We start from the raw sequence: 25,230 nt of genomic DNA, 5'->3' as shown, positions 1-25,230 counted from the left end.
ATAAACTGAAACCTCATTTGTGACATCACTATAGTCTCTGTAGTGAGTATATTTCATGACATAACATATGAGGTCATTTAGAAGATGACGTCACTTAATATATGACGTTCATCAGGCAGGAATTATTTCGTTATGCACCAAGCTTTAGCACACATGCTTCGCAAGCTTGTCTTCCCTAAATCCGCTAATCCCCACCCCCCATGCGTTCAATAATGACAGGTCCCTAATCAGCTGATCCCTTCAAAGTTTAATTATTCCCCTCTGTAAAGCTGAAAAAGTGACATAAAAAAGAATAGAAGACTACAGAAAGAGAAAACGTTTAGTCGTAAAAGCGCAAAAAGTAGTTGATATCAAACACAAAGTTGCGCGATTACAAGTCATAAAACGGTTGTAAAAATAAATTACAAATGACCTTATATCAACAAGATCGAAGTATATTAAATATATGAAAACACGCGCAATAGCGGAAGTAAACATAATTTCATACGACTAAGGCCCACTTAACGGAGCGTTGCTAGTAGTAACCCCTCTTTAAAACTGCGTGCGTTCTACTCAAGCGTTATTCCGGTTACCTCTACTAGAGCATTTCTCAGCCACTAAACGATTTTAAGAAATTAAAGTGAAGATTTGATAATTCTTGCCAACGATCCGATCACTTAGTACTATAGAACTTTCTTCGCGTGCCATGATGTAGACTCTTAATATTTACTGCTGCGCACCATGGTTGCACCGTCTTAATCCGCTTAGATTGTCTCTTGTCTCATTGACTGTTGAATATCGCTGTTTATAGAGAATAGAGTCATCAACATCGTATGCGGGCTCGGTTATATGAGGATTTATTTTAGTCCACTCCACTTTTTAAGAAAGCAATGAGTATCTTCCCCTGAAAGCAATCATAACAGTCTAAAATATCCTGCTATTATACTTGATACAATATTCTCCATTTGAGGCCACAACAACATTATATACTCAACTTAAAATGTCTGGAGTCAAGAAGTCTGTCGTGTTTGATATGAGTTGAGCGTTGACAAGATGCCATCGTTTACTATATACACTATCGCTACTTGAAGATTCATCTCTTTAAGCCCCTTTTAAGCGTGTGTTAACATTCCCATGCACTTTTGCATTGTTTTTAGCCTCAGGCATTTGTTTTAGTTTTGCTAATCGTGTTATGTTTTCATAGCATTCCAAGTTCATCTAGCGTCAAATAGACTGTCAAGTCTTTGCGCAGTTCATGAAGAGACGTTCCATCATTAACTACAGCCTTCTCCAGCTCTTCACATACCCCTAGCCGCCTGGGCACTCCCTTTCCCGACTCGTATAGCTCTGGGGCATTCGGACGAATACTCTCTTTCCACTTCCCTACTGCGGTAGCCAGAGCAGTATTCGAGATCATGTACTGCCCTTCACTAATTTTTCTGCTCGGTGATTCAACAATTGATTCCTCATCCCACATGATCCTTTTATCACTCGAAGTTGATTCCTGCCTTTTAACGTTACTTTCACTTTCCTGATCTCTGTCTTCCTCTGGTTTTGTAATCGTGATTTCCTTAACGCTGCTCGCTCCGTCGAAAGAAAATTCCTGGTCATTCAAAGGAGAGAATGAATCCTCACTTGCGTCAATAGTTTTTGTACTGTCAGTTCTCTTTCGGCCATTTTTATTTCGCTTCGCAACGAGAGTCAAAAGCCGCAGTACTTTCCATCGTTTACCTGCTTTTGCTTTCTTCTCCTCGGCGTTTTTCCCCGCAGTTCTCATTTCTTTACTGCTTTGCGGTAGCGCACTGTTGCTTCTTTGCATACTCAGCCTGTTAGGGTTCAAGGAGTTGAGGTTTCCTTCAGCGACCAGACCAAATTCAACCTTCGTGTTTTCCGTCTCTGGAAGAGACTGGGATTTAAGTCGCATCATGACTAACCAATTAGAAGCAAAAACAAAATGCGTAGTCAGTCCCAGTAATATTGCCACAAAAGTTTTCTTTTTCACAAGCCGAGTGCGCGCGACTTCGTCTTATTTATTTTTACACTTAAACCTTTTTTGTCTTCTTCGTGCATGGAAATATGGGCACTCAACACCAGTGCACGCTTTACTAAACAAACCAATGGTTATTTCCGTTCTACTAAGTCGTCTTTGAATGTGATCAAAGCCTAAAGTGTTGATTAAAGCGATGGAGTCGATATGAAGCTTTTATAATGCTTTTGTACTGTAATATTTCCAAAGATAAAATCGTCTATACACTACACACGATTTTGACTTGAAGGTTTCTTCTGATATCAATCAAGGCGTCTTAAGTTCGATCTAACTTAGTCTTTGTTTGACTCTCCAGTGTTTAGCTCTTACAGATATTATGATGATCCTTGGTTCACTGAGGGAGTTAGGAACAACGTATCTTCTTCTAGACAATGCGTTTTGGGGGCCAATTCTCCTTTTCTTTCGTGGAACTTTCTTTCTTAAATCTCAAAAGACCAAAGAGTTCTATGCCACTCAAAACTTTTCAGAGCTTTCCTCCATCAAGTGAAAACGGAATAGAACGACTCGCTCTCCGAGCACATCAGTAACTCTTTATACAACGGTTGTTAAGTTCTCTGCTGAAAAAATAAAATACAATGATAAACACTGCATTAGGACAAATACTGACGTTAGACTATGTCAATTTGTTTGTGACTCATTAGACTCATATTCATCAAAACGTTTCAATAAGGACATGATAGTACTTAGGGAAAATTATTTTCGTTGATAAATAGGTCTTATAGAAAATCATTTTCGTTGGTGATATATAATGAAATGTTGTCATGATTTTTATTCCTACTTGCGATCTTTATTTCTTTCCTTTACTCCGAGATTTAAAAAATCACATTTACCGCAAGCCCTTTTCATTCTTTACCGACCGTAGCTTGTGCTAGCCTGCTTTCGTTCACATGTAATTAACAAACCCAACGAGTGAAAATTACTCCACTAGCTTGCAATTTTTCAATTTCCCTTATTTTTGTAGTTTAATTACAGTACGATTTAATTAATTTTCTGATACACTCGAATCGAATGACAAATGAATCTAACTTTAACGCAGAAAAGGTGAGAAAAACCTACCAGGAAACTAGGACGGACTCAATTCAGTGAAAGATTTTACGTTGAAATATGAATTATTCTCTACCTTATTCTATAGACTTTCGTTAATTGTACCCATTCGCGTGTCATCAAGAGTGTTTTCAATGTTTTCGTATGAAGCGGATCGTTGCCATCCAAAATGTCCAAAACCACCTTCATACTTTTTCTAATTCCTCAAGTAAATGAGGATAAAAGTATTAGAGGACTAGAATTACAGTCATGACAACGATTAATCATCGTAATATAGTACTATATTGCTTTTAACGTTAATGACTTAACTCTCTCGTTTTCTCGATTGGCCACCTTTCCTTTTTCTCACTAAAGAAATAGAGGACAAATTGGCGGGGTAATTTTGTTCTGAACGACCCTGCACTGAATTTTAAATTTAAACTATGCACACAAGAAAAAATTCGTCCAATATACTCTCAAAAATAGTCTAAAACGGTTATAGTTGGAAACAACTGACTTAACCATTTATGAAATTAGAAAAAGTGACGGGTGAATAGAATGGAAGTGATGACTTACCATCGCTCTGGATTGTCGCCGTGTTCTACGTCGTTCAAATATGCGATTCTAGTACATTAGTTCTAGGTTAGATACCTCCTTCGTCAACACTGACGTTCTCTCTTGACTTGTGAGCAGTTATTTTATGTTATCTACTAGTTAGATAGAATATTTAGATCAGTAGAGAGTTAAGGTACTTTGTGGTGTCTATACTGATGGACACATTAGGTACGTGTCGTGAGTTTGGTAGCATAAGTTCTTTCGTGAGCAATATTAATGATATTGACGCAGTAAGACTATTACTTGATAACAAACATCTTTTAGTACTTCGACGAAAAGGATGGGAAAAAGTTTAAGAAATGAGAAGGGCAAAAAAGAGGGAAAAAATTTAACTGAAAAATGAATTTGAAAGGATGAAAGAAGAAGGGAGAAAAAGACAAAGGAAAGGAAAGGAAAGGAACACTATGACTGAAGATGCAAAAGAGAAAAGGATGAATTAATGAATTTACTTAAATCCAGCAAGGATTTGAACACTTCAACTTATAAAATCCACAAGAAAAGTAAATAAATAAATAAAACACATAAACAAAGTAACGTAAGAAAGAAAACGAGACCAACTACTTCAATCACGTACACAAACAAACAAACAAACAAACTGAGTGAAAACTGCAAAAGAGCTGCTAATTGTAGTCGCCAGCTATAGGGAAAAAGAACCGAACACTTAGCGATGTTTAGACCTGCTTGACTGCATTTTTATTAGAGAATAATTCTTTTCCCCATGCGTGAGTGTTATTTGCATCGAAATGTTCGCATTTAGAACTCGTAAGAGGATTTTCAAGGTTTTTAGGTAGATTGGTTTGAGCTAAATATCATTTATGTTAAGCCTTTGGTTTTAATCTGAGCCATCAAGAGCATTATATATATACACTGTTGTATATTAATGCTGAAAAAATCCTGCTTTTTATAGTATTGGTCGTTAAAAATGATATATTGATCTATTGTTAGTTTGACGAAAATATAGACTCGAAAGAAAGACTTTTACTCTGATAGGAACTTCCGCCATCGGCAAGTTAAACACGAAGAATAATAAACACGGCATACTATATATACTCAAGAGAATATGAATAATATTCTCTTGATATACTAGAACCAATTTCTATTTCGTTTCTGTTGTTTTTGTTGGAAATTATTTTGAAAAGTACCAGAAATGCAAACCATGATGTCTTTGTTCAGTTCTTTCCAACTCGCCAATTACCTTGAAAAAAAAGCGGGAAAAAAAGAAAAGGAAAAAAAAGTGGGGGGGGGGGGGGGGGGGGGGGGCAAAATTGAAGTCTTGACAAAAATACCGCCAACTCAGTTTAGACTAATCAATCTCTCGCATTTTGCTGTCCAGTCTGGTTTATATTCATTAAACTAAAAGAAAACATTTACCTTGGCTGTAATATATCATATGGTTATTCAACGTCGAATGGCTGGAAGTCTATAAAAACACCATATACATATAGCATATCTATACTATACTGACAATCATCTTACTCTTATCAAAGATTGACTATCGCTAATCCCTTCATGTCCGTGAACTCTCACACGTCCTTGCCAAAGGTGGGTCTTGGGAGGGGGTGGGGTGGTCAATTGGGTGACACCGCCCTCCCCCCTCCCCCTTTTTGGAGTTTGAAAACATTCAGGGAAGGTGGATTTGGAGCAATTTTTTTTAGGTTGGTCTTTACATGGGACTCTTGTCCTATTGGCCATGCCCTCGATTAGATTTAATTATCTAGTTGTAAATTTAATAAATAAATTAAATAAAATAAGTATCCCTTCAGTTAGAAATTCATAACCTCCCTATTACAGTCAACAAGGGAAAGCTTTCATCAAAATAAAAAGGCTTGACCAACCAAAAAAGCCCCAGCCCCAGGTAAAAGCTAAAAAGGACGACATGAGAAGCTTTTCTGTAGGACGGAGTCACGCCCTTGAAACAATCTGGATCCCCCACTGCTGGCCCTAGCTGTTAGGATAATCATCCATAAAATCAATACTCTATCTGATTTTATAAGAACAACAAAATAACGCATATTAGTAGACTATTGACTAATCCAAAAGAAACGAACAAATTAATCCTCTAACGTCAGTACTTCAGGCAGTGATTCTGAATTAAATTCGTTCAGGGATTAAGTTGAAATCAGATTTTATTTTCCTGTTTTGAATTCTTTTTTCTCTGTGTTGTCGACAAGGCGCTTATCACGATACTGTGGGCTATATATATATCGGTACTCTGAGCTCCACGCGGTAGATAACATCAATCATTATCTACTTAAAAGTTGGGTTCTTTCAGTTCCGTTCGGCTTGTAAATCACTACTTCGTTTCCTGTTGGTCTTGTCTTGATATTGATCTTGATCTTGATACCATGCCAGGCGCGCCGTACTAATTATAACTATGCTTTATTCATTTACGAAAACTTCTCCTTCGAATTTGCACAGTTTTCTTGCTGTCCATGTAACCGGCTTCGTTGAACTACAGCCGGCCTTGGAATCGGCTTTTTGAAATGACCTCCCTGATCAAGATGGACGCTCTAACTGATTATGCTTCTAAAGAAATCTCTCTACGTTTTACAGCTATAAACGGAAGTTTATGGTTGTTCTAGCTTTCTTATTTCTCATCATATGAATCAATTTGCTAAAAATAATCCTATAACGAATTTCTAAAATTGAAGTCAGCTGATTTTTCAACAAACTCGTCCCTATAGGACGAGGTTGATTTTTCAAGTGAGCAAGTGAGCAAGCATGCGCACTCGACGTCCGCTAAAATCTCTAGCTTAGCGCGAATCGTGTTTGGTCAATAAAGTAAGAGAGAAGACATTTTCGATTCAAGTCTCTAAAATTATCTAGAAAGAAAGAGTATTAAGAAATTCCATGATCAATATCGCGGCTGTCAAGCGATTTTCTTGCTTCATAGTTACAGTAATAGGTACTAGTACAAGCGAAAGATGTATCAGAACTTGAATTATGACAGTGATATTGGCAGCTGGGCGGATGTCATGCAAAAATGGCGTAAACACTTTTGAATGTTTTTAGTTATTTTAGTTACCGGTCTCCATAACTATGTATGATAAGTTATAAAATAACTGTTATAAAACACGGGTTCTGATATTGGTCGCATGGGAGCGCGTGCTTTATGCAGAGAGCGCGCGCGTGCTTTATGTACACAGCACGAGCGCGTACTTTCGGTTAAGTCATTCATGTAATTTGTATTTTATGAAAGAAATAAAAAATTTGTTTTTTGTGCTGTGTGGAGTCATAAAGCACTTGAATTCGCAGAACACCCGAGAAGTGTCGAGGCATTTCGCTACGCGTCGTGCTTCTCCTAACACTTCTCACGTGTTCTGCCAACCCCCGCGTGCTTTATAACTGCACAAAGCATGCGCACGCGTTTTCTATTTCTTCAATTTAAAATACTACATCATCTTCATCACATCATTAAACCATATCATCCACAATATCTTCCGATTATCAGTCATCATCAACCATCATTATCATAGCGAGTTTTCCGCAATATCATAACGATTTTTTAAATCTTGCTTTGATCGACCGACTACCCTGCTCAAATGTATTGACTGCGGGGAACCTATTATTCTAGCAGTGCTCACATGAATGGCACGGCTCCAATCTAGGTCAGGAAAGCTTAAGAGTGAAAAGTCTTGCAGTTCAAGTTTTTTCTTTTGGCTCATAGAAATACTCAGTCATTGGATAGTGAACGTCAGCCGATAAAGTATCGCCTCAGATTTTTTTAAAGTTGTCAAATACCCTTCCTTTTCATAACATCTTTAAGTTGAGTCTAGTTAGATATTCAACCAAAACGTAACAATTTAAAAGAAGAAGAAAACTGAAAAAGAAGAGGAAGAAGAAAAAATAAAAATAAAAAAATAAATTAAATCTGCGAAGTAACTGCCGTCGATATCGATCCGAACTAGTTCGTCCACTGAGAAATAATTGTTTTCACGCGTTTTTATCTACACTAAGATTATAATGATTAGGAATCTATACCATAATTATTGTAACTGATCTGTGCACGTGTCTATACTCACCACTCATTCAGACCAGCATGCTGTTGAACTAGTTTGTTCTGTTCTGGCCCACTTTTCTTTCCTACAACTGTTCCCCGTGATTTGCCAAGAATAATTGACTTATCGCCGGTATTTTGACGTATTTACGTTCTTGTAACAAATCCTAAATAATGACTTTGCTGAAAAATTACAATCACGTGGGCTTTTTCTGGTGAACCGATTGGTGGACTTGGTGGCATAAACATGTTTCCTACCGTAATACATCTCTTATAAGATGTATATTGCAGCTTTTTGTCTTAAGCTTGACTAGTAAGGCTAAAAACCATAGGGGAAAAAATTGAATGAAATAATTAAGTAAAATATTAATGAAAGGCATGTTTGTTTGAATTTCATTCCAAGAATCCAGAGTCCAAAGCTTCCAGTAGAACTTTCCACAGAGCCAGGGCTAGCAATGCATTGTGGTATAGCAGTTCGAGGTGAAAGAATCGTGCTGGTCGACATTTTGTTTTTGGTTCTCGAATTGAAACCTCTTCTTTTACAGTCGAAAAAGGTAAGCAAAAGAATTCAGGCGACAGAAAAATAATTATTAATAGTTACTTTTTGAATTGTTCGAGCAAAACCAGTGAAAGCTGTATTTTTCTGCGTATTTTTAGCCTTTAGAGTTTCTTGTTTCGAAAGCTGATAAGAAGACGCTTCGTCTAATCTTCGCTCACACATTCAAGTTTGCTTGATTTATAAATCTTTCTCACTTTAATGCACGTTATTCAGTTATATTAGGTAGTTTATATTGTGAGGGTTATTTAGTAATCAATATTTTAGATAGAAAAATCTAACTTTCCACAAAGAGGGGAATAATTTTTTCTCAGTTAAAAAAAACAAAGTCAAACGCAGCAACGTGAAGCTCAAGCTTCAAAACCTCAAAAAAAAATAGCCAAAAGCATCACTACGAGGTGGTAAGCTTTGCCCTAATAAATTTCATGTGATTTTTTCTAATTCTATTAGAATTTAAAGGTTTTTTTGCGTTCAATTTTGAAGCCACGCTTTGTGTTTGCGTTAGCATGTTTAGTGAAGATTCGACATAGGCTTATAATTTTTACAGCTTGAACCTTTTCCCTTGTAATTTGCTTACGTTAAAAACCTGAAAATTTTGTATAAGTATAAGAATAGACTTGATAACTTATAAGAAATAATTTTACGAGTGAAAAAGGTCAGTGGTGAGGAAAATACAGCTTCATGAGTAAAATTTATATCTGGCTGTGATACATGACTAGCAGTGTAATAAATTGCTTATTTGTATGAGAATATATATGAAATATATATTCGTACTGCGGTTGTAATGTATCAAATAGACTCCTTTCGAATTCCAAATTACCGCTGTGTTTCTTGATTACAGACTCATTTGCACAGGGTTAGCCTCGAGTTTGTGCAGAATATTCACGTGTTCCAGTCAAGGTCCGTCGAGTTTCAAAATGTTTGTATTGTTGAAGTTGTGCATTCTTTTCTTTACTTTTCTGTTGGTATTTGTGAATATTTAAACACTGATACGAGGCTAACCCTGTACAAGTGAGTCTGTGATCAAGGAACACAGCAGTAATTTGGAATTCGAAACTGGTCTTTTGAGCTGATCCTAACTGCATATGAGTCACTCAGTGGTTAGAGCATGGCACCAGAATCACCAGGGCACAGGTTCAAATCCCGTTCAAGACTCTCAATTCTTTCAATTTGCAGCTGCATAAGTTGCTTCATATACTGTGAGGATTAGCTCAATTTGATAAATTGTTTATTGTATGACACACACACACACACAAAACTGAGAAAGAGTGCATGAAAAACAACCATTTTTATTGTAAACAAGCAAACTTGAAAGTCAATAACCCAAACCACAAAGTAAAATGAGAACATTTTCTCATGCTGACATCAGCAAAGAAACCTGTTCAAACCCAGTTCACAGGCCATGTATTTTTGCTTTGTAATTGCACTAAAAAATGGTCGTAATACACAGGAAATTGAGTGTGTAGTATAATAATAATGAAATTGCAAAAACATGTTTCTTTTTTAAGGCATGTCTGCAAAAGTGTATGTGGGCAACTTGGGAAGCAGTGGTGACAGAGAAAAGATTTGGAAAGCCTTTTCAGCTTATGGCAGTCTTCGTGATGTGTGGGTTGCAAGAAACCCTCCAGGTTTTGCATTTGTAGAATTTGAAGATCCCCGTGATGCAGAAGATGCTGTGTACAAAATGGATGGAAGAAGGCTGTGTGATAAATATGTCAGAGTTGAGATATCACATCGCCAAAGTCGGGGCTCTGGAGGTGGAAGAAGTGGCTATAGAGGTGGGGGACGTAGAGATGATGGTTACAGAGGACGCTACTCTCCCCCACCTAGAAGAAGGTAAATAAATATTTAAAAACATTCTCGTCATGTAAAGACATTTTATTACTGGTATTTTGCAAGATACAGTACTCATGACGATGGCAGATAATCTGTATGCAAATGCAAACTGTGGTAGCAATCTCTGGTACACATATTGATAGTGCTATTCTTGGTACTAGGGTATTAATTTTTCTATTTATATTTGGAGTAAGGGGTGAAGAGTATCCCACAATTTCTTCGTTTGTTATAGTCAGGTGTATGGAAATACTAATGTAACGTTATACCATTTCTAGGTTGCCATCTAGGAACCTCCCCAAAACTACAATGAATTCATTCCCTATAATACTGGGACCTCCTATCTGAGGCACTTCCCCATATTATTCTTCAACACAACTCAGCTAGTCTGGCTAATGCACCAGCTTTTTAAGACAAAGAGCCTACAGACGATTACTATATTACCCACATCACCTACTTCAATTTTCGTCAACTACCGGCTCTAGTCTCCAAATTCACAAGCTGCATGTCTGGTATTCATGTTCCCTAAGGCCGACAGGATATTCTCATACTCTGTCAAAGCTTGAGATGCCAAGCACATCCCTCAACACATCTGGTTTTCAGCAGCTTTTACTGGAGATGCCAGCTTGAAAGAAATCAGCATAACATGCACATGTTGGTTGCTACTGATTGAAGGAAGTTTTCTCTCATGCAATTCAGCTTACCTCAACAATCAAATCCCAACCAACCAATGGCAATAACATGTGCATCTTATCTTCATTTATGGCATGCAAAAATTCCAGCAGCACCTATTCAGAGTTAGCCTGCAATTTTGTTGATTCACGGTCATCTTTCAAGAGCCACCGCATCCAATGACTCAAATCAACTCTATACTTCTACTCCCCTACAAAATCACATCACTGTCATCATCTGTTTCATCTCTTCAGCTTTATTTCACTAAAAGAGGTAGTGTTTAGTGATTTTTGTCATGTTTTGTTAGTAAAAGTATAAAAGGTCTGGTTTTCCTTTGTCAAGTACACATCTGAACTGCTATGTGACTGTGTAAAAATAGACTCAGTACTACATCATTTTTGTACCTCAAATAAAGCTATAATAACAATTTATAATTATGGTAAATTGTTATGATTTATAGATAAATAATTAAATTGCAGGGGAGATCCAGAATTTTTTTAAGGGCGACTAGATACTGAGAGAATGTTACACAAGTTTAGTGGATATACTGTAGTACGTTACTGAATAAATGTGTAAAAGAGCTGCAAAAAATATGTCGGTATCTTGACCCCCCTGGATCTACTCTAGTCCTTTTCATTCTTTGATTATACATCAGTTTGATTTATAGCTAAATTCTTGTTTGCATATTGTCATAACTTAAAATAAATATTTTTTAATCCTCAGGTCAAGGTCACCACCTCGTGGCGGACGAGACCGCTCCCCAGTGTAAGTATAGGATTCCCTCTTTCACTCAATTTTCACACTTTTTAAAGTATGGCTGGTTCAGGCAGTTTCAGCTTGTGCATCATGTTTCTTATTTCAGAACACAAGTCATTTTCTCAAAAATCATTTCTTTATCTACTGATTTAACACTTGAGAAGATACACTAATATTGATGAAGCTCAACCTAAGAATCTTTTTCTCAGGGGAACGACACATGGTTTAAAATATAGCAAAACATTAATTTATTTTTATACAAGCTACAAACGTCTATTGCATTATCAGAACTCCTAACATTGTATTTTTTATTAAGGCACTACAGCAGAAGAAGCAGATCACGCAGCCCTCCAGCAAGGCAGTAAAACACAGTTACACATGATAGTGCACTTAAATGTAAGCAAAATGATCATTCAAAACTTTATAGCACAGCTTAGTAGTTTCTATACATTCCAAAAATTCCAAAGACTTTCGGAGTGATTTACAGCTGGCATTTTTAATGTCAGGAGAACTTTTTACTGCAAGTGCATGCTGCCAGCTTGAATTTGTTTTATTTAGGTGCCAGTCAAAAATTTAAAAGATAGGGAATGATTATTTTTTATTTTTTATGACTATCAACGACTAACATGTTTCTTGTGTATTTGATGTCTCCTGTGTATTCATATGTAGACTGATTCACTTGAGTGATATCGACTAAATATGCACTAAATTGCGACTATTAGTTAATAACTATTTTGTTTTTATTTCATGGATTAAGTACCATCACTCTATATGGTTAGCACTCTAACTTAATTTAATTTTGATTGTTTTGTTTATTGTTTTTTTTTTTTTTTTTGCAGGTATCAAGTAACCTCATAACCACTTTGAAATGGCCATAGATTTCATTATAGCAAGGCCACTTTGCTACAAGTTATCCTGATTTTGTTGTAACTAATACTTATAGTCATATAATCATCTTAATTCTTTAAACCTGATTAATGCTTGCAACACAAACATAAGCATGTGTCATCAGCATCATTAACAGACTCGGTGCAGCTCTTATCTAACAGGTGCAAGGAAAGGCAACACAGACTTAATTAGTGCAGCCCTTCTCTAACAGATCACTGGGTCTTCATATGTAATTCTTGTGCTGCAAGTGCGTACCAAGGCATTGTTGTGAATATCAAATAGTTGTCAAGTGTACTTGTAAATAGTCATTGTAACTGATGTACAGGTTTATCATGTATACCCTGTAAGCCATTTCCCCATTGATTTTTATTCTTATAACATCTTTTTATTAAGTTTTTCCATTTACCAACTTCAGTTTGTTGTCATCTTGTAGTCAGTTGTTTTATACAAAATAAAGTTAACTGTACATTAACCAAATGGTTTTATCTTATGTCTAGTCATTGTAATGCATAGTTCCAGAATGACAATACCTTCTTCTCATAGTGGTTTTCGTTTACACCCTTCCCTTCCAATTTCTTTCAAAGCCAAAGAAGTTCTTATCATTCTTATCAAATTATCAAGCTCTTTAGTCTCCTACGTTGTCGCTATTAGTGTTGTCACAATGCCCACTCCCCTAAGTACAGAAGCTACTAAGGGGAGTGTGCCTAGGGAGATGACACAGCTGCATAGGAGACTAGGGAAGTATAAATATTTTGTGGGACTGCAAATGTTAGTAAAGATATCTTTCTATTTAGTTTTCTTTCCTTGAGACTGGGACAAGAGGGTCCAAAATATAAAAAAGAAGCTGCAGATGGTGACGTGTTTGATAGTATAATGGAACCAAGGTAGACATAGTGGTGCATTTTAGAGCACTTGCCTCTGGCCTTTGGCTTTATGGGTTCAATAGACCTCCTCAGCTTGGACCTGCTAGGCATAATGTTTTCCCATTTCAGACCACTGTCATTCCCAAGAATATCATTTCTTTGTTTAACGGTTCTTGGTTGCTTTTGAGAAGACATGGATACAAATCAAACTAAGATTCTTAGTATCAAAGTAATGACACATGATCTGAAATGGAAAAACATGCCCAAGCCGAGGAGGTTTATCCCTGGAATTGCTATCGCATGAGTAGGGTTTGCTAGGTCTCCCTTGATTGAGTTTTACTCTAGTTTTCCTCCATTGCAACACCTAACATGCTTAATTACAATGTTTTATCTGGGTGAGTTAGCTGTGCCTTGAGCCTGGGCCTTGAGTTTGATTATTTCAGAGTTTGTTTTAGGGTATTAGTAATAGAACCCTTCCCTGCTAGCAGAGTCTCTCTTCTCTTTCTCTCCCTCTTTCTAGCAGGGAATAGAACCCTTGCAGTATGTTGGAATGGTGACTATTTTCTGTCCAAATGTATTTGGATAAATTGGATAACTGAAATCTTATCAGCCGGTACATGTAGTGTCATCATGTCTATACCTGCGTCATTAGCAAACCTACTGTAAAATTATATTATCTTAACTTTTGTTATGATTCCACCTCCTTCCCTTGCACCACACCAGATGGGAAAACGAAATTGAGGTCACACTAAAAAAGGCGTTTGGGCTAGCTGTGGTTTACTTCCCATGATACAACACTGTTCGCGCGCTTGATGCTGTTCTTGATGCATTATTAACGTTCAGCAAACACAAAGCGAATTATAACTGTTCTTTCAAACTTTTTAAACAAATCCAAAGGTAAGTTCGCTTCATTTTAATTGTCATTATCTTTTAATGAATTTTTTTCATGAACTTTTTAAACTCAAAAGCTTTTCACGTTTCCCCCCTAATCTTGGAAGGAAAGCAAGTTATCTCGAGTCTCATCGATCAACCACAATGGCAGCATGAAGTTTTCGAAAGCTTACAAATTAGGTTTAATATTTTATCTTGTTTATGCTAACAGGTTATGATTCGAGGCCTTTGATGGTTTCTTTTAAACGGGTTGAAAAGGTTTTAACATATTTAGTTTAAATTCTTGCTAGGTTACCTTTATTTCAATAAAGTTTAAAAAGCCTTCTTCAATTCGGATCGATCGGATATAAGCTTAAGCTTCCCAAGCTGAATGAGTTTAATGAGACGGTTTAATATCATGGTCTATTATGTTGACAATTTAACTGCCGCGATTTCCCAGCGCTTCGTTCCTTCACAAAGCAAACAAACTGATTTTGATGGTTTGATCTTTTTTTTACAACAGTACTGTCTTGTCACATTGAGGCTGATAACCGGCTGATAGGTCGAATTATCGAAATTTCAAAAAAGAAATTTTAATGACGGTTTGTAAACAAAAAATTGGCAGAGGGGTTATATTTTAAATCCTTCAAATTTTATGTCGACTGCAAACAAGGCTCCCTCTTCGGGTACTGGAAACAGTTAATTAACAGTCAAAATGGGGCTAAAGGAAATTTAGGCAAAGTTAAAGTCAAGGCACGCTGGCCAGTGGTCTTTGGTTGCTGCAGGGGAGCCTTCAGGGGCTTCATAGTTACCTCTGCTGTGAGCAGTAGTGCGACCTGACACGGTTTTCAGGCACCTCCCTCCAATTCATCAGTGCCAATGAGTTTAATTTAATAGAAACAACAAAAGTTCCCAAGTTAGACTAGAACAAAGCTAACAAAGACTGCAATAGGCTTGACTTACATGCAGAAGGACTTAGGAACAACCTCTGGGCTCATCAAAGGGAATGACTACAGTAACTCACAGATGAATAGCCAACTTTTGATATTCTGGTCAATGAGTAGTCAAGCACGAAACATTTTAATTTTAGGCTCTAGGGAAAAAAAGTGTAATTTGTGATAATTATTATAACTTTTCTTTCCCTGGAGTCTTGACTCTGATTGTTTTATGTTTGATCACTCAACCAGAATGTCTAAGTTGGCTTTTGGAAATAATTAGCATGTTAGTCATTGATAAAATGTATTTTACCTTTTAATAATGATTACGATTACTTTTTACACTAGGAGACATGCCGAGGGAGGAATCAGCAAGGGTTTACATTGGAAATCTTGGAAGTAATGGAGTCAAGTCAGAGCTGGAAAGGGAATTTGCAAAGTTTGGCAGCATTAAGGATGTCTGGGTGGCACGAAATCCTCCGGGTTTTGCATTTGTTGAATTTCATGATCACCGTGATGCTGAAGATGCTGTGAGAGAACTGGACGGCAGACGCATATGTGGTGTTCCTGTACGTGTTGAGATATCTACCCATAAAGGTCGTTCTTCACGAATGCCCCCACCATCGTATCGTGGAAGACCCAGATATAGCCCAGACAGATATGGAGGAAGAAGTTATAATGATGACTATGGTGATAGATACTCAAGAAGGTAGGTACTTCCTTGATATATACATATAAAATTTTTAATAGGTGACTTATACTGAAATACTGAAATAATCAATTGAATAAAAAATACCTTTAACATTTTTATTTTTTGCGAAATTTCGTCAACATACTTGCTTTAATCAGTTATCTCCTATATACAAACATTTCATTGAACTAAATTAATCCTTTTTCCTAAGGGCAATGCATCACTGCCAGGATTATTTTTATCTAGATTTCTAATTTCTCTATATTATTGTGTTCTTTCATGCTTGCAATAACCTTGATAGCCATTTCTATGTATATATTACTGTTACATCTGTTACATACCTCATTATTTCTATGTATATATTACTATTACATACCTCGTTATTAATTAATAGCTTGTTTTTCAGTTAGAAGCGTTTACTTGTAAGTAACTTATAATTGTAGTCCTAGAGCCTGTCTTCTTTTTGGTCTTCTTCAATGATTTAAGGGAATTCTAGTTATTTACTAACACTGAAGGAAAAATTACTGCAATTTTTCAATATTCTGCAAACTCTGACATTTAAACGGCTATGTAGTCTTGAAATTTCAGCGTGCAACCTGCAACCACCGTGTTTCCAGAATATCAAAAACTGCAGGAAATTACTTGGTGTGGAAGATTCTTGAATTTACCCAAAACTTTTATTTTTTTATCTTGACCAAGGGAAGAGTAGGCACATTGTATGTGTAAATATGAGAAAACTTTATTTTTGAATTATTCGACTGATATTAAGCATTATACAATTTTTAGGACTAGGTGTGGTTAAAGTCACCAACTACTCCCTTTTAATGGGCTCACCCACCACCCCTTCGTTAACCTCCTGATTGTGATCCTGGGCAGATGCAATCTACTAACACAATACCTGTCCATCGAAAAATGCATGCGGTAAAAATGGCCAAAACAACTATAGGAATACAATGTATCATTTCAAGCATCTTGGAGAAAGAGCCATGCTTTCGAATATAATTTGATATATTTGAGCAAAAACAGTTGAAAATCAAGTTGTCAATCAAGTTGTCAGATTTAAGATGAATTCACTGATTTGGCAATAGATGTAGAATGAGAGCTTTTTAACACTGTTCAAAATACTTTTAAAATGATGTTCATTCTTGTTATTACAAAATGATCATGATCATCGACCGCTGCATCACTGCATAGACATTTGAGTTACCACTCCACCATCATCATAGATGCGTGTCTTAGCTACAAAAGCATGAAGAATGGTTTCAATCTTTGTGCAACCAAGATATTGACGAGCATCATTCATCCTTTCAGTTTGGCCCAACTACTTCTAACTTACACTGATCATCCTAGTTTTGCCCTTCGATTGACTAACCAACAAGAAAGGTTTCTTCGAGCCACCTTTGATCAACTGCAAACATCGACCCCTGCTCACAATTTTACCAAGCTCCTGATGAGGGACAGTTTTCATTCTACCCAGTTTATGACCTTGTGAACAATATACTATTTTTATAGTCTTTGTATGATATCACAATGATGGTAATTATTTTAGACTGTTATAAAGAATGTTTAAGATGATGCTATATTATAATATATTATTGTTCGAAAATTCACAAACAGTGCTGGAAGGCATATTGCCATATGCCATTTGTGAAAGAGATTTCCATAGTAACTGTATCAGTAGATCTTTTCCGAGATGTCTGAGCGCTTTCAAAAATATCGCATACTCAGATTAGAGAATGAAGCATGTGCTATGGAAAACACATTACAAAACTTTAAGATTATGTTAATGAAAGAATAATAATAAGGTTTCTTTTAGTTCACAAGCAGGATTATAACTTTTTGAAAAAAATATAGCTGGACTTCAAGCAAATCTTTTCTTAAAGGGTTTTAGAAATTGCCTATACTGTAACTCTATGGTTTCCAAAGATTTCTCAAGGACACTGCCCAAAAATGCCTCATTTTTATGTCTGTACCTGAGATATTTATGAAAGTGCTCATGAAAATCGTCTTGGAAATCATCTATCGGAAATACAAAAGGCCCGTGTTATTCACATTATAGAATTGTTTAAGACTTTTTATTATTAAGACTGTGCTGTCATTTTCATTATTTTTAATGTTTCAGCCAGTTTACTGTTAGCATGAACTGTAAAAAATGTTATCACAATTAGCTTATATTAACATTTTTCAAGTTTGTGTTTTAATGTAGAAACTGTAAATGTATTGACTATTGAACATTATTTTGTTAAATTTTAGGTCACCTCCACGCAGACGATATGATAGGTCTCCTGAGACGGACAGGTATATAGTGGCATAGTTTTGTAGCATTATCATAAATTTATAATCCAAGAAGAGGTACATTCATTTATTTATAAAAGTTACATTCATTGTCGGGAAGCACAGGTGGCGTAGCCGTGAGAGTGCTCACCTCTCTTCAATGCCACCCAGGATCCAGTCCCTTCGGATTCCAGTCCCTCCGGGTTTGGTGTTGTATGCGAATAGAGTTGTTTGTTGGTTCTCTCCTGTGCTTCGAGGGTTTTTCTCCCTCCTCAAAAATCTACTCCTAAATTCCAATTCGATAACAGAACGAGGACCACAAGTTTGTTAGCCTATGGCTCTTAAGTGCTACGGTTGTAAAAAAGGAGGTTTTAAAAAACAGACAGTTTATTCAGCTTTTGACTAGAATATGGAAGGTCGTGGGTTTAATTCCCATCTGGAATTTAGAAATTTTCTGAGTTTTTTAGAGTTTTCTGTCTCCACACACATTTCCTTCATACTTAAAAATGTACATTGTGACAAAAATCTATTCAAAATTGGCTAATCAATTATGTATTTATGTGTAATTTTATTCTAGATATCAAAGGCGATATTCAAGAAGTAGATCACGCAGTCCCCCATCTAGATATTGAGTGAAAGGTATATCAACTATGCTGCTAGGCTTACAGGCTGTTAACGTTTAAAAAAAAATTGTGTGGTACTCTGGTACTCCATAATTCTGAAAAAATAAAATAAATAAATGAAACTGCTTACTCATGTAGTATCAATAATATTGATATAATTGATATTGAAACTATACTTTCTTTTTTATTTGTACTAAATATCTTCTCTAGTCCAGAACTGGACCCACTTTTATTTTTGTTTCCAAATCAATGTGATGCATTGAAATTTTGTACTATACTAGGATGGCATGGGTAAAAGGATGAACACAATATTTCGAAAAGTGGGTCCAGTTCTGGACTATAACTTCATGTGACATTTTTGTTCCGTTTAGCTTGAGCAATTTGTAGAACAGGCAAGGGTCAGACTCTGGGCTTCCTATACTTGGTTTCATTCACATGGTTTCAGCTCAGTGAAAATGTTGAATACTTAGCTCAACTACTTCTCGGTAAACATTAGCTGATATTCCCTTATCCTTCGCCAAATAATTGTTAATTAAAATCTATAATCTAATAACTTTTTATTTATTCTTTAATTTCAGTCTGACACAAGCCCAAAACTCTCTTCTCTTCCTTGCATACTCAAGATAAATATCTTTTTAATTTTTTTTACACAAAAAGAACTTACAATAAGATTCCAGCCTGGCTAACCATCTTCAGTGTAATATACTTCATGCAGCACAGCTGACACCACAATACCAAAAAACAATACCAGCTTTACGATCTATAGCACAACCTATAGTCACAATAGTGACAAAAGAGCAGCATAAATAAATATTACACTGGGGATAACCTTGACAGTGAAGTGTCATACAATCTGTGCGTTAACTTGTGAATGTACTATTTTTTAAAGCCCTACTGAAAGCTGCAAAACAAATAATTAATAAACAATATAAATGCCATTCTTATGAAATCTGGCATTGTCAAACTTGTCTAGCACAATCCATCAATACATTTATTACAGTTGGTTGGTTTTGTTTATCATGTTATAAACAGCCCTAATTAATGAGAGTATGATCTGTATTGGTTGTATAAATAAAGGCACTAATGATTTTTCTCATTACTTGTAAATCAAAATTACATCTTTTTTTTGCCAGTAAGTCTCAGAGTAAGTTAGGTTGAGGGAGCTATATGCAGAATCTGAGTCATAAAATGAAACATTTCTTGTCAACCCCTCTTTCCAAAACTATTATTTCTTTTATGCTTTCAACCTCAGAAATACAATGACCCATCTTATTTTATAGCTCCCTCAAGTATTGTTTGAAAAAATGCTGCCCTTCCCAACCAATATAAATTATGAATGGTCCATAATGAACTTACTGTGATTTATGCTTTATGTATATGGAGTGTTGTTTACCTATTTATGAAATGACACAAAGTATTATTCTTTTCTATGTCAAACTTTATGCAAGTATTCCTTATTTAAAGTTGTCTTTATGTTGTATAATTATTAATTATTAAAACTTGACTTGTTATCGATTTTTCAGCATGTTTTTTGTTATATAAACTTATATTTTACAAACACCACTCCCCATACGGGGCTCTTCCTAGAGGTTTGCTCCATACTCACTCAACTACCACTAAAATTATATATTTTATGACATACAACACTCAACTCACGATTTTTAGAGAGAGAGGAAACTGGAGAACCAGGAGAAAACCCTCATGGCATGGGAGAGAACAACACAACAAACAAACTCAACTCGCCAGTACAAAATGACAAAGGCAATTTTTAGTTCCCAATTTACCCTTCAGGATGCATTGCAAAGAGCACAAACACTAAAAGTTTGCAACCAAAATAGTGCTAAATCATTCTAGTTCTATTGTTTTCTATTGCTTAATTGGTTATCACCATAAGGCATTCCCCCTCTACCTCGTTCCTAAGTATTTCCGAGTAACCTGAAAAGGACTAGGAACTAGTCGAATCTAGAACCTGTCACGTGATACATAAACCAAGATGGCGGCAGAATTGAGTTGGAAACTCAAGCATAACTCATATTTTTGTTTTTTGAGTACTTTCCGCTAGAAAGGATTGCTACTAAATTCAAGAAACTGCCCTAGATGTTTTAATTTTTGATTCCGTATGAGTTTTACCTTGGTACTGTTTATTTTATGGACGTAAAACGCCAGAAAAATAGTCGTTGCATGGATGCAAACTGCAGTTGCCTGTAAGCGTTGCTAACAACGTTGATAAACAAGATAAGAATATGGAAAATTACCACGTCCTTCATCTTATCGGGGAAGGATCGTTTGGAAAAGTGTACAAAGGAAGACGGAAATACTCAGGGCAGGTAAATGATAATACTGTACAAGTTATTTATATACTGTAAAATCAAAAATCGGAACCCCAATCAACTGCTCACTGACTGCCCAACTGATATTTGCTGTCATTGTACATGTGCATTTGTGGGTTTCCAATCATTTACTAAGTTGGGACGCTTTCATTTTAATATTGACCGCTGCCATTATTGTTATATTTTGTTAATGATTGTCCGGGATTGACAGTAGTTTCAGGTCAGTAGTTTTGCTTATTTTCCCGAAATTGTTTAGATTGTAGCCCTGAAGTTCATCCCCAAGGTCGGTAGGTCAGAGAAAGAACTCAAAAGTCTGCAAAGAGAAATAGATATCATGAGATCACTGGAACATCCTAATATTATTAAGCTGTTGGATTCCTTTGAAACTCCCCAAGAGGTAAAGAATATATGTGAGATGAAACTGCATTTATGAGGTCTTAGTATTTTTGAGGGAGAGGGGAGCTTAAGGAAAAGGGAGGGGGAAGGGGGTTGGGTGAATCCAGTTAGGGATATGACATGTTCAAACTTTCTAGTTCCTTTATGTATGTGATGCAAATTGTTTGCTAACCCTTCTCTTTCCCACGCCCTGATATACATAGTATGAATAGCCTAGAAGCATTAGCAGATTTAGGCACATAAACCAGGGTGGTTAGGGGCGGGGGGTATGAACATGTTTGACAGTAAATGTATTTCATGATGTGTTTTATGTATATGTAGGTTTGTGTAGTGACTGATTATGCAGAGGGAGAATTGTTTCAAGTTTTAGAAGATGATGGATGTCTACCAGAAGAACAGGTTAGTTTTTGGAGAGCAGGACAATCAAGAGTCCTGATTGGGCTACCTGTGGATGAAAACACCAACCCAACTTTGATGATTGTGACAATGGGATAGGTTACTCTTGCATAGTGGTAGTGGTATTGATGATCATTATGATGATGGTGATGATAAATCGATGATGTGATGATATCAATTGATGATAACGAAGATGATATTGATGATGATAACGAAGATGATATTGATGATGATGATATTGATAATAATGTTGAAGATGATATTGATGTTGTTGATATTATTAATTATTATTATTGATGTCATTGAAATTCATGATGATAATGATAATCATATGATGATGATGATGATATTGATGATGCTGCTGCTGCTGCTGCTCCTGATGTTGGTGATGATAGTGGTTATGATGATAATGATGATTTTTTTTTACTTTGTAATATCTTACTAGGTTCAAAAGATTGCTAGTCAGCTTGTCAAGGCTCTCTATTATCTACACTCTCACAGAATACTCCATAGAGACATGAAACCACAAAATATTCTACTTGGAAAACATGGTGTTGTAAAATTATGTGATTTTGGGTAGGTCTTCTATTTTATACCACAATAAAATAATATTGTTGTAAATTATTAATAAAATTGTTGACTTAGACATGTATTTATTTGTGCAGGTTTGCTCGTGCTATGAGTATAAATACTCTGGTGTTGACTTCTATTAAGGTAGTGTAAAATATACTTAATATCTAAAGTTATTATTATCTCAAACAATCAAAATTATGTTATGGTGTGTATGGTTGAATGCAAAATATGTTTTTGCAGAGGAGAGATTCTATGATTCTATTCCATTCCACCAGCGTGAAGAGAATAACGAGATAAGTGGGTGGTTTGTTAGGGTAGCTCTAGGGTGTTACATAATATGAAACCATTCATCTAAACCTGAGAAATGATGCTGGCATACCTATAACACACACATGTATGTAATGTCTACAAATATTATTCTCTTGCTCCACACAGGGTACTCCACTATACATGTCCCCAGAGCTTGTCCAAGAAAGACCTTATGATTATAATTCTGATCTTTGGTGAGTCTTTGTTACTTTACTGTGTTCTTACTACTTGTGTTGGATGTATAACTGTCAACTAACCCGGGGGGGGGGGGGGGAGGGGGGTACTCTTGCCCGTTTAGGGTAGGGATGTGCCGCTGAGCCCTCTGAACCCTGACCCTGTTCCAGAGTAATTCATACCCTGTTCCAGAGCAAGATCACTGAAAACCATAACCTTTTCCGGTAGTGTGAAAATAGATACCCTGTTCCAGAGAGGAGAGAGCGTGATTTCATATACCCTGTCCCAGAGCAAGCGCGATTTTATATACCCTGTTCCAGAGTAGAATCGCTGAAAACCATACCCTGTTTGGTAGCACGCACCCGTATAGCGAATATAGGGGAGTACCCCCCCCCCCCCCCCCCCTGGGTCAACTGACACTGGTTGTGTCTGACATATTATAATTTATTATATATGAAGCATCATTTTCTCAATGGAATCTTATTTATAAGAGACTCAAAAAAAGGCTATACTACTTGAGGCTATATCTAAGTATTTTACTAAGTTCCTAAATGGGTTAATATCTCAAATTAAAGTAGTTGTGACACAGTCAAGTATTTTATACACTGGTCCCTTGTGTATATTCTGTACTTGAAGCGGTACAAATGCATCTCACCTTGGATGTATTTTCTGTACAAGCAGTGTGTCTTGTGAACCCCGCCTTTCTATACCTTATTGCCTTATATTAAAATTAAGTTATGATACAGTCATGTATTATATAATTATAGGTCCCTTGGATGTATTCTGTATGAGCTGTGTGTCGGTACCCCACCTTTCCATACCAACAGTATATTTCAGCTTGTGAACCTTATTTGCAGGGTAAGTTATTTTCCCTTTCCTTGGTGGTAACTTGGTTTCCTTTCTTGGTACTATTTAATGTGGTTCTTATGTCCAATAATGGTTCCAGGACAAAAATTTGGGGGGGGGGGGGGGGGGGGAGGGGGAGGGGGAGGAGGGGGATGGAGGTGGACATTACCTGGAAAGCTTGAGTATATTGGATCTGGATCTGGATCTGGATCTGGCCTTCAACTCAGCATGCCTAAATTTTTATTTATTTATTTCTTGTTTTTTTTTTTTATATTCATTATGATTTTAGGATACTGTTAAGTGGCCAGAAAGTATGAGTCCAAACTTTCAGGTATGTTAATTCTATGGTTTATGTTATTAATAATGGTTTAACATTTCTGGAATTAAGATACTCGTCTGAAATTTATTGTTAGAATTAAATTTTAGTGACCATCATGATTATAGCATTATTATTTTAGTGAAAATGGGCATGAAATGGACTACTTCGATGATACTGCTATCATCTTGTATTACAATGCATTATGGCACTGTGTGCAGGGGCATGCAGGGGGCAAATAAAGTCTTGTTACAATAATGACATTGATTGATATTAACAGCTCACCAAACGAGAATGCAATGAAAGATGAATTAAGACGGCACACCGATCACCTTTACCCATAAAAGAAAGACAAACACACAAAACTCTATATATCATTGAAGTAGTCCATTGTTGAGGCCTTAGTAATTTTTTAAGTCTGACTGGTAATAAAAAATGAATGGTTGCTATAATTAATAATATATTTTTGAGCAATCAAAGGTAGGGTTGGCCAATAAGCAAATGCATTTATTTGGAATAAAGCTAAAAAATCATTTCTCCCTACTTTTGTAATGAATGCTCCCCAATAAGATGTACAAATCTAAAAATAATGTTAATTGCTTCTTTTTGTAAAACATTATTTTGTAGAACAGATCTATAATGCTGGTAAATATTTAGCTTACAAGTTTAAAATTCTTTTCCTCGTTTTCCTCAGAGTTTCTTGCAAGGGCTTCTCACAAAGGATCCCAAAAAGAGACTGACCTGGCCATATGTGCTGCGGCATCCATTTGTAGCTGATAGTATAGATGGTAATAATAATAATGATAATAATAATAATAATGAATTATGATTTATATAGCGCTAATATCCCCATGGTTCAACGTCACTTTACAAAAAGATCTGATAAAACATATAAAAATATAACTATATAGATATTTAGTGTGGTTAAGTGGTGTACTGTACATTAAAATCTTTAAACAATAATAATTACAAACAACTTTATAAATACATACATATTTGATAGACTTAGCCGAAAGGGATCAGTAAAGTGTCAATATACTGTTTGCCAGCGCCATACTGACAACTGTTATATTGTATCAACACAGTGTTGGTAGGGTGTTGGTATACTGTTGGCCAACACTATACTGACAACTGTTATATTGTATCAACACAGTGTTGGTAGGGTGTTGGTATACTGTTGGCCAACACTATACTGACAACTGTTATATTGTATCAACACAGTGTTGGTAGGGTGTTGGTATACTGTTGGCCAACACTATACTGACAAC

The 25,230-nt window shown here is 36.1% G+C and overlaps 4 protein-coding genes across 10 annotated transcripts in view; 3 read left to right on the top strand and 1 right to left on the bottom strand.

Annotated features, from left to right (window-relative positions):
* Positions 1–819: 819 nt before the first annotated feature.
* LOC116306679 (uncharacterized) lies at positions 820–3,816 on the bottom strand. 2 transcript variants are annotated; one of them, XM_031716757.2, is made up of 2 exons: positions 3,626–3,816; positions 820–2,583 (listed from the first exon to the last, which is right to left on the bottom strand). In XM_031716757.2, exon 2 carries the CDS (start codon positions 1,904–1,906, stop codon positions 1,178–1,180), a length of 729 nt encoding a protein of 242 aa, XP_031572617.1. In that variant the 5' UTR covers positions 1,907–2,583; positions 3,626–3,816; the 3' UTR covers positions 820–1,177. The 2 variants fall into 2 exon arrangements, with proteins under 2 accessions (XP_031572617.1, XP_031572618.1); XM_031716758.2 differs by lacking the exon at positions 3,626–3,816 and adding an exon at positions 3,147–3,260.
* Positions 3,817–8,112: 4,296 nt separating this feature from the next.
* Positions 8,113–12,851, top strand: LOC116306683 (serine/arginine-rich splicing factor 3). 5 transcript variants are annotated; one of them, XM_031716770.2, is made up of 5 exons: positions 8,113–8,215; positions 9,726–10,053; positions 11,446–11,487; positions 11,804–11,874; positions 12,318–12,851. In XM_031716770.2, exons 2-4 carry the CDS (start codon positions 9,728–9,730, stop codon positions 11,841–11,843), a joined length of 408 nt encoding a protein of 135 aa, XP_031572630.1. In that variant the 5' UTR covers positions 8,113–8,215; positions 9,726–9,727; the 3' UTR covers positions 11,844–11,874; positions 12,318–12,851. The 5 variants fall into 5 exon arrangements, with proteins under 5 accessions (XP_031572630.1, XP_031572629.1, XP_088882983.1 ...); XM_031716769.2 differs by having other exon boundaries at positions 11,795–11,874; XM_089026859.1 differs by lacking the exon at positions 8,113–8,215 and having other exon boundaries at positions 9,732–10,053.
* A 1,181-nt stretch (positions 12,852–14,032) lies between these two features.
* On the top strand, positions 14,033–20,137 carry LOC116306684 (serine/arginine-rich splicing factor 3). 2 transcript variants are annotated; one of them, XR_016119201.1, is made up of 6 exons: positions 14,033–14,126; positions 15,383–15,743; positions 16,512–17,261; positions 17,979–18,023; positions 18,577–18,638; positions 19,201–20,137. XR_016119201.1 is itself a non-coding variant. In XM_031716771.2 (5 exons), the coding sequence occupies exons 2-4, from the start codon at positions 15,388–15,390 to the stop codon at positions 18,629–18,631; spliced, it is 456 nt and encodes a 151-aa protein (XP_031572631.1). In that variant the 5' UTR covers positions 14,033–14,126; positions 15,383–15,387; the 3' UTR covers positions 18,632–18,638; positions 19,201–20,137. The 2 variants fall into 2 exon arrangements, 1 of the variants encoding a protein (XP_031572631.1); XM_031716771.2 differs by lacking the exon at positions 16,512–17,261.
* A 485-nt stretch (positions 20,138–20,622) lies between these two features.
* The window catches only part of LOC116306686 (serine/threonine-protein kinase 36), a 39,293-nt gene continuing 34,685 nt past the window's right edge, over positions 20,623–25,230 (top strand). Inside the window, exons 1-9 of the mRNA XM_089026856.1 lie at positions 20,623–20,949; positions 21,209–21,349; positions 21,670–21,747; positions 22,190–22,320; positions 22,410–22,458; positions 22,753–22,820; positions 23,568–23,658; positions 23,936–23,977; positions 24,657–24,750. Of these exons, the coding sequence (XP_088882982.1) occupies positions 20,866–20,949; positions 21,209–21,349; positions 21,670–21,747; positions 22,190–22,320; positions 22,410–22,458; positions 22,753–22,820; positions 23,568–23,658; positions 23,936–23,977; positions 24,657–24,750 (778 nt within the window). The 5' untranslated portion in view covers positions 20,623–20,865. The remainder of the gene's footprint in view (positions 20,950–21,208; positions 21,350–21,669; positions 21,748–22,189; positions 22,321–22,409; positions 22,459–22,752; positions 22,821–23,567; positions 23,659–23,935; positions 23,978–24,656; positions 24,751–25,230) is intronic.

Source organism: Actinia tenebrosa, unplaced genomic scaffold, assembly GCF_029948245.1.
Source record: "Actinia tenebrosa isolate PJP-AT-01 unplaced genomic scaffold, QUT_ActTen_1.0 PGA_scaffold10__47_contigs__length_13832649, whole genome shotgun sequence".
Taxonomy (NCBI): Eukaryota; Metazoa; Cnidaria; class Anthozoa; order Actiniaria; family Actiniidae; genus Actinia; species Actinia tenebrosa.
The sequence above is the reverse complement of the archived record's forward strand: the minus strand, read 5'-3'. Positions and strand labels throughout refer to the sequence as shown.